We start from the raw sequence: 16358 nt of genomic DNA, 5'->3' as shown, positions 1-16358 counted from the left end.
AGTAAGGAAGTCTTGTTACAACTATATGGGCCATTGTTGAGACCATACCAGGAGTACAGTAAGTCTTCACTTTATAGTGCCTCCTTTTAAGTAATTTCGATTTACTGTTGATCAGTTCATGGGGTGGACATTCAAGTTTAGCATCAGGAGTTTTGTTCTAACATTGTTTCACACCGGTCTGACACACGGTTGCATGACCTGATCAGCATCATTTTGGAGCAGCCTCTCTTCCTGAATCTTCATCTTGCTGACCCACCCTATCGCTGGCTGAATCTCCCTCTTGTTGCCCTTTTGGCTGCTGGCCAGCATCCCCCCAGTCCCGATCCCACCCCAGTCTTGACCCTCCCAGTCACAATCCGAGCCTCCCAGCCCTGTTGCTCCCTGACCCAGCACTCCTTTTCGTGGCTTACCTTTGCAACCCTGCAATTCGAGGCGGCTCTCTCTCTGAAGCTGCTCTTCCTGCCTCTTGCAGCTCATCTCCTAGGTCCCTGCTTACAGCGAGGTTTTAGGAGATTGAAGCGGTTAACAGGGGAGGCAGGGAGCAGATGTGGCAGCCAGTGGAAGGGTTAGCGTGTGGGAGAGGCAGCTAAGTAGAAAGAGTTGTAAATTTAAAATAAATATCATTTACGAATATAGGATTTTAGCAGTATACAGTATTTAAACTCACAAGGTATAATGTTTTAATGTTTCTTTCATGAGAAAGCTCTGACAGAAACTAACTACTGTTTTTACATTTGTTGTAATGGAAAATCTGATTCACTTAATGTTGTTTGCTTAATACTGTTTTGCTTAAAGTTGCACTTTTCAGGAATCCAACTTGATGTTAAGTGAGTACTTACTGTGCTGCATACAGTTTTGGTCTCCTAATATAAGGATACCTCCTATCGTGCATTGGAAGCAGTTCAGAGAAGGTTCACTAAGTTGATCCCTGGGATGAAATGGTTGTCATGTGAGGAAAGGTTGAGCAGGTTGGGCCTACTGGAATTTAGAAGAATGAGAGGCGATCTTATTAAAAAATGAAAGTTTCTGAGGGGTCGTGACAGAGTTGATGCTGGGAGGATGTTTCCCCTTTTGGAGGAATCTAGAACTAGGAGGCACTGTTTCAAAATGAGGGGTCTCCCATTTAAGGCAGAGATGAGGGAGAATTTCTTCTCATAGAATTGTTAATTATTGGAATTCTCTACCTTAGTGACCAGTGGAGGTTGGGTCATTGAATATATCCAAGGTGAGTTAGACAGATTTTTGATTTTCAAGGGAGTCCAGAGTGATGAGGGGGGCAAGCAGGAATCTGTTATCTTATTGAATGGCAGAGCAGACTTGAGGGGCTGAATGGCCTACTTTTTTTATGTTCCTATGTTCATAAATCCTGTGACATAATTCAAAAAAGACTAGTCCAAACCAGTACTCTTCCCTTAGTCAGAACCATCAAAACAGATTACTGGTCATTAGGCCAGTGTGTGAGGGATTCTGCTGCTTCATTTGCCTACTTAACAAAGGTTACTGCTGCTCAAAAGCTAAAATGCTTTGAGAAGTTTTGATTTGATCAGGTGCTACATAAATATTTCTATAATTTGCTTTGATGCTGTTAAGCTCTCATCACCCATTGCATAAAATTGCTGAGAAAGTTAGATAAATTGGCATTTTCATAGCTTCCTCAGGTTACTGATGTCTATCGTCATGCATTTTTATAGTTTTTCAGTTTCCTGTGAAATACATTTATAAAAAGCAACAGTATCATACTAGTGTTCAGTCATTCTAATTAATTTGTTGTCATAAAATCATAGAAATTACAGCACGAAAGCAGGCCAGTCAGTACCAATATGCTTGTGGTGGGGCCAGCTCTTTAAATTGATCTGTATATCCTAAACTATTCTAAATGTATATTAATCATACAGTAATTTATAAGTAAGGTTGCATTCTTTGATTTAAGGGCTTGATTTATATTCTTTATCTTCAATCTACCTTCCTGAGTAATGAGGAAATATGCAAGCATCAAAATCATGACTCTTTTGCTCAGTTGGACTTTAAATTTCTTTAGAAGTCCTATCACATCAGCAATAGTTATTTATTTATACAACAATAAGAAAAACTTTAACTTTTGTCAAAAAAAATCTGCCTTGTGCTGAGAGACATTGTTGTTGAGCAATAAAGCAACTGGATGCTGTGAATTGACACCCAGTGTTGGCAGCAGACAAAATCACTTGTAGGCAGAGAGATTAAGACAGAAATTAAAGGAGAAATGGAAAGGATAAAGGAGCAAACACAAAATTGATCAGAATTCGTGACAAACATAAAACAAAAGAGACAAAAACAGGCTAATTGGTGAATAGACGAGAGTAATAGATGATCCTTGTATTTTTGGTAGTAGAATATGTCTGTATTTCTTCAACTGGCGATGATCCACCGCAGGGAAAAAATGCCCAGTTACCTTTGGGTTAGGTGTCTGCCTCGATAGCAGAATTCCCCACAGTCTATCAGTGGCATAAGATTTATGATTAGGGAAGTGGAACAATCAAATCTACCTTTCACTAAACCTATTTTGTAATTGGCTGCTTTGGACATAAAATAGCCACTACATCACACTTACATTCACACTTAGATCATTGAGTAGCAGGTGTTTATTTAGCATGATTGTCTGGCTACACAAATTAGGAATATAAATATTATCCCAGAGTATGAGCCTTGGCTTAGTGATAGGACTCCTGCACACCTCAGTCAGAAGCTTTTGTATTCAAGTCCCATTCCAAAGATTTGAGCAAGTGACCTAGGCTGACATATCATTTCAGTATTAAGGAAGTGCTTAACTGTCGGAGGTGCAATGTTAAATTGAGGTCCTATCTGCTGTGCCAGATGGATGTAAAAGATCCATGGCTTTATTTGAAGAAAGTAGGGGAGAGTTCTCCTGGGAGTCCTGGTCAACAGTTATCTCTCAATCAGCATCACTAACTGTTGTCATTTATCTCATTGCTGTTTGTGTGACCCTTCTGTATGCAAACTGGCTCCTGCATTTCCTACATTGCAACAGTGACTATACTTCAAAGTTTTCAACTGGCTATAAAGTGCTTTCAGATAGTTCAAGGTGCTACACAAATGCAAGTTCTTTATTTCTGGCTAAAAATATGAGAACTAAATTTGTGATACAAATGTCAAACATCTGAATTGCTGTATTATCTTATTGAAGTAATTCCATTGTCTGGAACAATCTAGCAATGAATCTAACAATTCATTAGGTCAAGAATAACAAGTACAAAGTGAGTTGATATCTCAAAGTGCTTTGTTTATACCTATATTTTCAATGAGATCCTTATTTTAAAATGTGTTTGAAAAACTTTTCCTTTCAGATTCCCGCCAGAAATTGTTCACTGATTTATGTCCCATAAACATCAATTTTAACTAAATTTGTATATTTTAGCAACATTGCTGAGCTTAATTAGCTTTTTTTTGTCAGGCCTTGTTCTCTGTACCGTTTGTAATCTTGCTGACTGCAGTTTTAATTGTGGCAAATTATTTTTGTAGAAATGTATTACCATTGGAAGTGAATATGGCCTATTGAGCATATGCATCATTTCATATCATAGAATGATTACTGTACAGAAGGAGACCTTTTGGACTGTCATATCTGTGCTGGCTCTCTCCAAGAGCAAATCTGCTAGCCCCACTTCACAGCCTTTTTCCCACAGTCCTATACCCACAGTCCTATACATTTTGTCTCTTCAGTTGTTTATCCAATTCCCTTTTGAAAGCCACAACTGAATCTGTTTCCATTAAACTCTCGGGAAATACATTCCAGATCCTAACAATTTGCCGTGTGGAAAAAAATGTTTTTTCTCATGTCACTATTGTTTCTTTTGCCAATTACCATAAACTTTTGTTCTTTGGTTCTATGGTTCTCCACACTTCCACCAATGGGATCAGTTTCTCCCCATCTACTGTTATGATTTTGAACACCTCTGTCACATCTCTCAACCTTATCTTCTCTAAGGACATAACTAAGCCCCTCATTTCTGGAACCAGTCTTGTAAGCCTTTTCTTCACCCTCTCTAATGCCTTCCAGAAGCATGGTGCCCAGTATTGGACGCAATTCTCCAGTTGAGGCTGAACCAGTAATTTATAACGGTTCATCATAAGTTCCTTGCTTTCGTACTCTATGTCTCTATTTATAAAGCACAAGATCCCATATGCCTTTTAAACCATTTTGTCAATCTGTTATTCCACCTTCAACAATTTGTGTACATACACCCCCAAATCTCTCTGTTCCTGCACCCCTTTTAGAATTGTATCCTTTATATTGCTCCTCATTCTTCCTATCAAGATGTATCACTTTGCTGCGTTAAATTTCACCTGCCTTGTAAAACTGCAAAGATGCAGATAATGCACAACATTGTGTAAGTTAAATTTGAATGCAGCTTTTCATAAACTGATAAAATCTTTAAATCACTGCTTGAGTTCATACCAGCATATCTACTTCATCTGCTCCTGCTTCAGCTCATCTGCTGCTGAAACCCTCAATCATGCTCTTGTTTGCCCTAGACTTGACTATTCCAATATGCTGGTGGCCATCCTCCCATTTTCTACTCTATCCAAAACTCTGCTGTCCATATTCTAATGTGCACAAAGGCCTGTTCACCCATTACATCTGCTCACTGGTCTACAGTGTCTCAATTTTAAAATTCTTATCCTTGTTTTCAAATTTCTCCATGACCTTCCGATCCCCAATCTCCTCCAGGTCTACAATCCTGCATGATATCTGCACCCCTCCAATTCTGGCCTCTTATGCAACCGTGATTTTAATTGCTCCACCAATGGAAGCTATGCTTTCAGCTGCCCTGGCCCTAACCTTGGAATGCCCTCCTTAAACCTCTGCACTTTGCCAATTATGTACCCATTTAAGGTGCTTCTTAAAACCCACCTCTTTGACCAAGCATTTGGTCATCTGCAATAATATCACCTTACATGGCTCAGTGTCAAATTGTTTGAAAATGAAAGGCCTTGGAACATTTAACAATGTTAAAGGTGCTATATAAATGAAAGTTGTGTCTCAAATTCTCCCATTTGTCCATCTGCATTAAAATCATTGAATGGTTACAGCACAGTAGGTGGCCATTCAGCCCATCATGTCTCTGCTGGCCTTCTGAAGGAGCAGTCTACCTAGTGCCACTCCCCAGCCTTTTCCCCATACCCCTGCAGATTTTTCCTTTTCAGATAACAATCCAGTTTTGAAAGCCTCAATTGAACCCTGCCTCCATTGGAGCATGATTTTCCTTGCAAGCCAGAATAGATTTCTGCAGAAATAATTAGCAATATCCATGTGCCTGTTCATGTGCTGCTTCCTACAATATGTGGGGCATTTATCTTATTAACTTACCAATTAAATGTTCAGGAATTAATAAAATACTAGTAATTAAGATGATAAACATGTAGATATTGGATAATGTTAATAGCATCAGTATTTCACTACTGGTTGTGGATTTATGTTTTAATATACCTCATTGGAGTTTGAGTATTTAGACAACAAATGTAGGCTGTCCACCTTGAAGCACCTTGATAACTGAAAGATGTTACTCTTTTGCTTCAGCTCGAAGAAGAGCGATCTGCACTCAATAATCAGCTACTAGAAATGAAAAAGAGGTAAGCACTTCTAATTGTGTGATACAATGCAATGTACGTGTGCTTCAAAAAATATCCTAGAGCATCGGGGGATACGTAAACATCGTAGTTAACCAAATCAACTTGTAAATAATGGAGAAATAACTTGCCTGTTAAATGTGAATGACTGTCAGTGGTAGAAAAAAATCATATTTAAACAGACTGATTGGATTACTCTACAGACATGGACGCGATGGGCCAAATAGCAGCTTCCTGTGCCGTAATGACTTAAATTGCCCCCATCACAGTATATTATGCAAAGTTGACAGACTATATAATCACTTTGTGCATAACACTTTTACCCAGCAATATCCAAATTATTTCATAAATTTTTTGATCAAGTAATTTAATTTTAACCAGAACAAACTATTTTCATCCTTTTAATTTTAAATGAAGGCATAAAATCAAATGTATGTACTTCACCATCACCACACATTGGGGTATTGTAATTTTATGTTACTGAAGATAGAAATATTAATTAATCCAAAATTGTTTTCAAATGACAAATTCTCATCTTAATGACAGGGTTTTGCTTGTGCATTTACTGTTATTAGGTACAGTCTGAAATTGTTCAGTTAATGGTCTCCAGGGTTTGGGGTGGGGCAGTATTACTGTTTCCTTAGCAATCAGCAGCTACGTTACTATATTAGCTGATTTTTTTTTTTAAATCCTGAGTCACAATTTGATGGAAACACTTTCATTGCATAAATTGGGACAAAATTACTGTAGAATTGGTTATTTTTGCGGTTGTCACAATCTCACCATTTTCCTCGAGACACCCAAAAATGGAATCACTGTGAAAATATTCAGTTATATAATGTGCTGGAAAGCAGAGATTGATCTCATTTTTTTTTTAATTTAATGTGCAACTTCCACAATGTACAATTCGAGTTGTACTGTATTTTTAGGCCATTTGTATGCTCAGCCTCAGTTAAGAATCTCTGATATTGTGAAATAGTAATTTGATGTGTTTTTTTACCTCTTCAGAGATTAGCTTTGAAACACTGCCACTAAATTCCCCAAGTGTAAAATTAATAGACTTGAAATTTAGGTTTAATGTTTGGAATATTTCTATGATTAGCTCATTGTAAAAGTAAGGAATAGGATTTAACTAAGTATAAATGAAGTAACTTAAGCGTTGTAATATTCATAAGGTTCTTTGTTTCATTTCCGAAATGCCGATCACTGCTACCAGACATTCGTAAGCTTATTTAGTATTCATAATTTAATGTTGAAACAATGAAGAGACCTAAATAAATACGCTACAAGAGCAAAATACTGTGAATGCAGGAAATCTGAAAAAAAAACAGAAAATACTGGAAATGCTCAACATGTCTGGCAACCTCTTAAGGAAAGAAAAATAAACATTTCAGGTCTGTGACCCTTTGGGCAGAATCATCCCAGATTTGCACTCAGTGCAGTAGAGGGCAGGAAAAGGAACATTTTACCTGCTGGCCGCAATGGCAGGTTTTTGCGCTGTATTGTCCTCATCAATCATGCATTCTTGGGAAACATGCCATTTCGTTGGCAGGCAGCCTCCAATTCGCCAGCTACACCATCTGCTCGCCGCTTCCTCACACCGGGTGCCATATTTAAAGTGCAGCCGCGCGTACACCTCTCACTGCTTCCAGCCCAGGATTGCTGCACAGAATGCATGGCTCTGAAAGGCAAGAAGACTGCAGCCCCTCCCAATTCAGTGATGCATCCCTGGGATGCCAACTGGACACCTTTGGAGCCCGCCCCGATGTCCTCTACCACCCCGCGCTGGCCGCAAGAGGCCCATCAATGTCACCACTTCGGCTTGGAAGGTGGGAGAAGTGGTAGTCAGTGCCAGCGCTCAGAAGAGGTTTGCCATCCAGTGCAAATGAATAATCTCATCTGTGTTACCAGGGTAAGGCAACCATCTAATCACTCTAAACTCTCTCACTCTCAAACCAATCACACATGCACTGCCACCTCACTCAGACATCTCGAGGCATCACCACACTCTTTTTCTCACACCCTTGCATCTCCATCTGGACTCATCTCCTCTGGGGACCGCCTCCTCAGCCCTCACATCCTTGAGGCCACTTGCACAGATCAACATGTGTCCCCACACACCCTGGGATGCCCCCCTTTTCCAGTAATGTCCTAGCCCTACAGCCTCTTCTCTTGTCTGAGGCCATTTCTCCCCTTTCCCCCAAGAAGGCCCTAGCCCTGCAGCTGTTGAAAAGCTATCCCGCCTTACAGCTGGTCTCGTAATTAGAGACCTGCCTGTGAGCCCCCCCTAAAAGTGATGTGGTGCTGTCTGCAAAGCCTGGCACTGATGACTGCGAATGCTGCCCAAAGCAAGGTAGGCAAACAAGCCTCCAAGTCCAGAGTTAAGTGCAGCTCACCAGGTGCACGTCGCTTATGTTCAGTTGTGAAACACGTTGGCATGCAATCATGCCGACATGCCTGGGTGATCCAGTGTGGGGGGATGATTCCAGCAAGTTAGACTTATAATGATATGCAGGTGTATTATAATGAAGTTCCCAACATGCGGCAGTGGGAAAAACAGCCTGCCATTGACAGGCAGACCGGATGCTTGCAAATTAGTTTCACAATGTCATGAAACTGATTTTTGGCCTTCCCACCATATTGTTCGCTCACGCTTACCTTGCTGCCTGACACCGAGTGCGGAAAACTCTGCCCTTTGTCAGAACTGTTCTGATGAAGGGTCACTGTCTTTAAACATTAAATCTCTTTCTATTCCTCCATAGATCCTGCCAGATTTGCTGAGTATTTCCAGCATTTTCTGTAAATAAATAGGTTATTGGGGGTTGAATTCAAATGTAGGCAGAATCTGGAAATTTTTAACTTTTTTCCAGTTAATGCAATTCAACTACCTCTGTGAAAGTACAGCTGTATCAAGATTACATATTAATCTGCAGTCACTTGTGTTTGATTAAATTATTTGAAAAAGTATTCAACAAGTGGAGAAATAATTTTGTGGATGCACAAAACTCTTTTGCACTTAATTTCAATGCAGAAGTGACTTTCTCAGTGTAACATGTAAAATGTAACACAAGTTTTAAAATGGTAAGGAATAAGTTTAGTCAAATCAGTTCCTCTGCCTTTTGCTGTGACCCAGATCTTGCTCTGTTGAGATTAAATCAAGCTCAGAACATTTCATTTTACCAAAGGAGAGAGAATGTTGCTTCTGCTTCATGTTTATGCATATTGGGTAGAATACAACCAGTTTTATTGGAATATAACTGGAATGTATTCTAGGGGTGTGCAGCATAATGTTCTCAAAATTTGTGGGTAAAGGTAAATCACATTGTTTGGATCTGGACTGAATTGCATACAAGTTATGTAGCTTTGAAAAGTAGAATAATCTTGCTAATTTGCTGCAATTCTATCCAGAATTGCATTCCCTGAAGGAGAAACAGTGGCATTCTACTTATGTGAAAAATACAATGTTATGAGCAGGATTCCATTTGCAATACAGCAAGATCAGGTCAAAGTGCTTAACTGCGTCTTCTATTTCTGCGTACAAAATTCCATCATTTTTGAAATTGGGTCAATACATTACCTTTTCAAGCTCTTTTTAAAATTCCAGGTCAGTAAAATATTTCATCAGTTATGTGGGTCACTGTTGAAAAATGTGTAAACCGTTTGAGAGCGTTTTTCTTTAAAATAGCCCAGGAAAGCATCTTCCATCACAACTTTTTCCTAAAATCATATTTTAAGATAAAGCATGCCCTGTTTCAGCTTAACTAAAACTAAATATGAATACATAGACCATGTCTGTTGTTAGTATTACCTGCTCAAAATGGCAAATTCTATCCTTTTTTTATATTTGATGAGAAAATTATACAGCAGGCCTCAAATTATTTTTGAAAATAAGGAAGCAATTAAATTTACATATGTTGAGAAGCAGAAAGCTGATCATCTCTGACTTTCCAAACATCCAAAGTGAACTTTTGTGTTGTAAACGTTGTAAACATGTGGCTATAGAATGTTAATCTTTTGATGGATAAATGGATATCTATTTTAATGAACATTGACTTGTGTTTCTGTGCTAACGCAAGCTTGTCAAACAAGTCAGTGTGGCTTGCAAAGTGTCATTGTGTCTCTGCATTACTTACAAAACCTCATCTCACTCCTTTCTCTCTCCTTCTCCTAATTTTGCTGTCCTTGCTAAATCTGTCTGTCTTTGATGGTAAGACTGAAAAAAGTCTATCCACGTTACAATAAGTAGCCAAAACCAATCGAACCATAATATTTTTTGTACATACTATGGCTGCAACCTTCCTTTACTGTGTCTTGCTTCTGTGTGAATTATTTCAAGCAGCTTTTTAACGAAATAAACCATTTAATGCGGAATTGTGTAACTTCCTGGATTGTAATTTGCATTTTTCTTCCATGTTTCTAACTTGTGCTTCTTGTTATCTTGCATTTTTAAAGCTTGCCCAATAACACTTCAAGGTATTTGCTTCATGACTAGACTTTTTTCTTACTTTCATAGTAAGAGGAGAATCTGGGTGATGCAAGGAACCTTTGATACAAATTACAAAAACAAAAAGCACTGCTAAATTTGTTTTGGAGAAATGTTAGTATCTAGTCTAAATACTGTTACTTACAAATACTTGTTGGGATTCCTGCGTAGTTGCAGATAGTACTGATATTTTGAGGGCCTAGTCGTTAAGTTTCAAAAACCCAATCTGACAATTTGGAGTTTTAGGTTCAGAATACTTTGTTGGATATGCCAATCTAGATTCTCTGATTCAATGATCAGATTTACATAGCCGTTATCATAGCGAACTGCTTATGTTGTTATAGGGTGTAATAGTTAGAAAATTGAATTCACAGCAAAATACTTTTAAGATTAACTTGATATTTGAGGATTTTTCTAGTTTATTTTTTCACCATATTTGATCATTGTTATCTACAATAGAATGCAAATGCACTCAGGTAAAATTTTGTGAAGAAATACCAATTTTCCAGTTCATGTAAAAACATAAACTTCAAACGCAGGTCATGCAGCTCATCAAGCTTGCCTCTTGCAGACCATGTACAATCAGCCCTAAAGTGGACTCCAACCTTTTTAACAACCTTTTTAATCATTTGATAGCAAGTTTTATAAAAGACCTCTCTAAGCAACACAGTGAAACAGAACTGCACAATATGTTTCTGCATTTAATGTTCAATTTTGAAAACCGGCCACTTGCTTTTCTGACATTTCCATGGTCAAAACATCAGTGGAACCATGAAATATAAATGCTAGAAAAAAATCTCAGCATGTCTGGCAGCATCTATAGAGAAAGAAACAGAGCTAATTAATGTTTCGAATCTGTCTGACTCAGAGCTAGAGAGAAGTAGAAATGTCATCGATTTTATATTGTTTAAGAGGGGGGTGGAGCAGGTGGAGCAAAATAGAAGGTCAGGATAAGTGGGAGCTAAGGAGAAATTTGACAACGATATCATGGACACAAGACGAAGGGTGTGTTAATGGTAGTGTTAAAGACTAAAGAAGGTACTGATGTTGGCATAAAAGCAAGTCAGCAGAATGTGTTAATAGCAGAACAAGGGTCAGCACTCTGTGAAAGCGCTACATAGAAAGCAACTAACAGGTGGCCCTGTGAGGGGAGTTGTGGAAAAAGGTTTTTTTTAAATTTAAAATGAATAAATAAAAAAAATTAAAAATAAATAAAAATAAAATAAATAATTGGTTTAAAAAAGGGGTAAAGATGGAGGAGAGAGTTGATGATCTGAAGTTGTTGACTCAGTGTTAAGCTCTGAAGGCTGTAAAGTGCCTAATCAGATGATGAGGTGCTGTTCCTCCAGTTTGCAATGGGCTTCACTGGAACATTGCAGCAGGCCAAAGATGGACATTTGGGTAAGAGAGCATGATGGTGTGTTGAAATGGCAAGTGACAGGAAGGTCTGGGTCATGCTTGCGGACTGCATGAAGGTGTTTCATAAAACAGTCACCCAGTCTGCGTTTAGTCTCCCCAATGTAGTGGAGACTGTATTGAAAGCAGCAAATACAGTAGACCAAATTGAAAAAGGTGCAAGTGAAGCACTGCTTCACCTGAAAGGAGTGTTTATGGCCTTGGACAGTGAGGAGGGGGGAGGTAGAGGGGCAGGTGTTGCCCCTTCTGCAATTGCATGGAAAGGTGCCGTGGGAAGAGGATGAGGAGTTGGGGGTGTTGAAGGAGTAGACCAGAGTGTCACAGAGGGAAGGGTCCTTTGGGAATGCTGACAGGCTGAGGGTTCGGGTGGGGGAAATGTGTTTGGTGGTGGCATCTTGCTGGAGTAGGCGGAAATGGCGAAGGATGATCCTTTGACTGTGGGGGCTAGTGGGGTGAAAAGTGAGGACATGGGGGACTCTGGGAGGGAGGAGAAGGCAGAGGTGCAGGAGATGAGTCGGACGCGTTTGAGGGCACTGTCAATCACAGCAGGGGGAGTCCTCAGTAAAGGACAAAGGAAGGCATGTCAGAAACGCCATTTTGGAAGGGAGCATCTTCAAAACAGATGTAACGGAGGCAGAGGCACTGGGAGAATGGGATGGAGTCCTTACAGGAAGCAGCATGTGAGTAGCTCCAGTCAAGGTAGCTGTGGGAGCTGTTGGGCTTGCAATGAATATTGGTGGACAGTCTATCACCAGAAATGGAGACAGAGCGCCAACTCTCAGACACTTCTTCCTATCTCCTCCTGGCCTATGACCCCAACTGAACATCAAGCCATTGTTTCCAGAACTGTCAATGACCTCATCTCCTTTGGAGATCTCCTCTCCAGAGCTCCCAACCTCATAGTCTCCCAACCCCGCACAGTCTGCTTCTATCTCCTTCCCAAAATCCGCAAACGAGACTATCCTGATAGACCCATTGTGTCAGCCTGTTCCTGCCCTATGGAACTCATTTCTTCCTATCATGACCATTCTATTTCCCCTTGTCCAGTCTCTCCCTACCTATGTTTGCAATTCTTCTGGCATCTATGTCATATCAATAATTTCCGGTTTCTTGGCCCTAATTGCCACCTCTTAACCATGGACATCCAGTCCCTTTACACCTCCATCTCCCACAGGACAGACTGAGGGCTCTCCACTCCCTTGAACAGAGGCCCGGGCAATCCCCCTCTTCCATCACTCTCTGCCTGGCTGAACTTGTTCTCTCACTAAACAATTTCTCCATTAACTTGTCCCTCTTCCTCCAAATAAAAGGTGTCACTATGGGTGGTACCCACATGGGCCCCAGTTATGCATGTCTTTTTGTGGGGTACATGGAACATTCCTTGTTCCAGTCCTACTCCGGTCCCTTCCCACAATTCTCTTTTCCAGTTCGTGAATGACTATATCAGTGCCACTTCATGCTCTCGTCTGGATGTGGAAAAATTTATCGATTTTTGCTTCCAATTTCCACCCCTCTGTCACCTTCACATGGTCCATCTCTGACACTTTCCTTCCCTTCCTTGACCTCTCTGGCTCCACTTCTGGAGATAGATTGTCTACCAATATTCATTACAAGCCCACTGACTCCTACAGCTACCTCAACCACATCTACTCACACCTTGCTTGCTGTAAGGGCTTCATCCCATTCTCTCAGTTCCTCCGCCTCCATTGCACCTGTTCCGATGATGCTACCTTCCAAAACGGCATACTGTTGTGGTTGACGGGGCCCTCAACCGTGTCTGACCCATCTCACGCAGTTCTTTCCTCACCCCTACCCCCTTCCTTCCAGAACCATGATAGGGTCCCCCTTATCCTCACTTTTTTTCACCCCACCAGCCTCTGCAGTTAAAGGATCATCCTCTGTCATTTCTGCCAATCCCAGCATGATGCCACCACCAAACACATCTCCCTCTTCCCTGCCGTCAGCATTCTGTAGGGACCGTTCCCTTTGTGACTCCCTGGTTCACACCTACATCATCCTCATCCCCTTCCCACGGCACTTTCCCATGCAATCGCAGGAGGTGCAACACCCGCACCATTAATCCTCCCTCCTCACCAAACAAGGCTCCATAAACCCCTTTCTGGTGAAACAGCGCTTCACTTGCACCTCCTTCAATTTGGTCTATTATATTCGCTGCTCCCAATGCAGTCTCTTCTACACTTGGGAGACCAAACGCAGACTGGTTGACCACTTTGCATAACACCTTCACTCAGTCCGCAAGCATGATCCAGACCTTCCTGTTGCTTGCCATTTCAACACACCATGTTGCTCTCATGCCCACATGTCAATCCTTGGCCTGCTGCAATGTTCCAGTGAAGCCTAACGCAAATTGGAGGAATAGCACCTCAATTTTCCAATTAGGCACTTTTTACAGCCTTCAGAACTTAATGGTGAGCTCAAAAACTTCAGACCATGAACTGCCTCCTCCATCTTTACCCTTTTTTTAATCCAATTATTATTATGTTTTATTATTTTATTTAATTTTATATATTTATTTTAAATTTATTTATGTTATTTACTTTTTTTATTCTTTGTCCCCCACCACCCCCGCACCTCCCCCCCAAATAGGGTTATCTATCACTTGTTTTTATGTTGTGCTTTCTCAGAGCACTGACTTTTGTTCTTCTATGAACACATTCTGCTACTTTACACTTTAGCCACTATCAGCACCTTCTTTAGTCTTTAACACTACCATTATGTGTATCCATGACATTTTTGTCAAATTTCTCCTTCGCTCCTACCTATCCCTGATCTATTTTGCTCCAGCTGTTCTACCACCTCTTAAATAGTCTAAAATCTATCACATTTCTACTTCTCTCTAGCTCTGAAGTCATACAGATTTGAAACATTAATTAACTCTGTTTTTCTCTCTCTATAGATGCTGCCAGATCATCTGAGTCTTTCTAGCATTTTCTGCTTTTATTTCAGAGTTCAAGCATCTGCAGTATTTTGCTTTTGTATCAGTGAAACCATTATGCTCCATACAGTATATGGTCACCTCTTGCTATATTTATCCATGTCATCTTCAATCCCATTCCAAACTACCTATGTATCATGGCCTTATTTGATGGAATTAATAGACACAGCATCAACTGCTTTTCTTGAAACTGTTCTAAATTACTTGGGAGAAAAAAAAAATTCCATTTGCCATATGACTGATTTAAGAATAACACACATGCTAAAATGAAATGATTATTGATTTGGAGAGGCAAGTCTGATCCAGTGGTTAGAAAGCTGTCCTTTCCATTCACCTCTGGGACTTGAGTTTAATTGCTACCCTGACAGCTCTCTCTCATAGCTGTAAAGGTGTACTAAGGGAAATGTGTTTGGACTATCTGTGGTCAGTTCTTGACACAGATACAGATGATGTGCAAAATTGAAGTGTTACACACTAATGTCGCAGAGGTTGACAGGGATTGTCCTACTTTGAGGTAATGGAGAGGAAAATTTATTATTTGTCCCACATTATTTGTGAGCTCAGTATGGTTGATGATGGCACTAAATGAGTAACATTCTGATTCTTTTATTATTGGTGGAAGCCTTACCCACTGCTGGGCCATATCGAAAATTCAGGCACATGTTGCTTTATTTTCTGATCCATTAAAATAATGGCTGACAAAATCACATAAAATATGCTCGAATTTCCAATATGTATACCTGATGGCGATACAAATTCATAAAATGATTCCTAAGTTGTATAGAAAATTCAGAAGTCTCATATCCAAAGAAACAACTAACTTCACAATAATGAAAATCCAGGTCTTTACTACCATCAATCTGTTCATATTTTGAAGTGATATGTAACTTTTCAAATCGGTTCAAACTTATACTTTAAATCGTAAAGCACTGAATTTGTTTTTAAAGGGATTTAGATATTGAGATATTTATTTGAGTTCTGGTACAAGTAGACAATCTTGAGTTTATTGCCTTTTCTTCCGACACAGTCAATTTCAACTCAGATTCAATTTTTTAAATGCAGAGATTCATTGCACTTTCTATGGATTTGAGATTTTGAATTGCATTTTGAATGGAAATTATAGAGTAATTTAAAAGCTGTAGCTGAACCTAAACTCTTTAATCCATTTCATGATCATGAGAGTTGTAGGATTCAAATGGTGCCTGATATGACATGACTATAAGATATCACCAAAAGAGTTGCATTGTAATTATTAATCATCAATAATAATTTCTACATATTTCTAAGCATGACAATGGTCTAAATATTCAAAGGAAAATATGATATGCACACAGCAATTGATAATGGAAGTGAAAGGAATTAGCATATAATTAAGAGACTTCAACAACATACTATTATAGTTTACTCTATTGCTGCATCCAAGGCCACCTGATGCTAGAAAAGCTAATCTACCAACTCCTTTATCAGCAATATTCTTTTGCCTATCTCTCTGCTGTGTCTGGCAAAGCTGATTAATGTTGTTTCCTAATGGCCACCATCAGCTTTCCCAGCTGCTGAGCTAGCAACTGAAGGCAGCTTGTGTTCACCTCTGTTGATTGACAGCCTCCACGGCACTGCCTTCAGCAGAACTGCTGATTCTAAAATTGAGAGGCTACTGCTTAAATTCACTGCTGGTATTATTAACATGTGCTGTGTTCACCTGTACAGAAGAATATTTAAACAAGCAAATTTTCTATTGATTTTAAAATCTGTCCTGAGATCAGGGCAGTAAAAACTGGTGGGCTCACTACAAGTGAGTTATGTGTAAGCTTTAGCACTGATCTCCATAACTGGAGAATATAGTTGCCATTGAATATACACTTTTGATAAGGTGGCTGA

At 39.7% G+C, this 16358-nt stretch overlaps 1 protein-coding gene across 8 annotated transcripts in view; it reads left to right on the top strand.

Moving 5' to 3' along the window:
• The window catches only part of clip1a (CAP-GLY domain containing linker protein 1a), a 166035-nt gene that overhangs the window by 132802 nt on the left and 16875 nt on the right, over positions 1–16358 (top strand). For all 8 annotated transcript variants that reach the window (XM_041202209.1, XM_041202213.1, XM_041202212.1 and 5 more), the window contains one exon: positions 5576–5628. In XM_041202209.1, coding sequence (XP_041058143.1) covers positions 5576–5628 — 53 coding nt within the window. The remainder of the gene's footprint in view (positions 1–5575; positions 5629–16358) is intronic.

The sequence above is a fragment of the Carcharodon carcharias genome, chromosome 13 (genome assembly GCF_017639515.1).
Source record: "Carcharodon carcharias isolate sCarCar2 chromosome 13, sCarCar2.pri, whole genome shotgun sequence".
NCBI classification, from domain to species: Eukaryota; Metazoa; Chordata; class Chondrichthyes; order Lamniformes; family Lamnidae; genus Carcharodon; species Carcharodon carcharias.
This window is presented reverse-complemented; position numbering and strand designations above follow the sequence as displayed.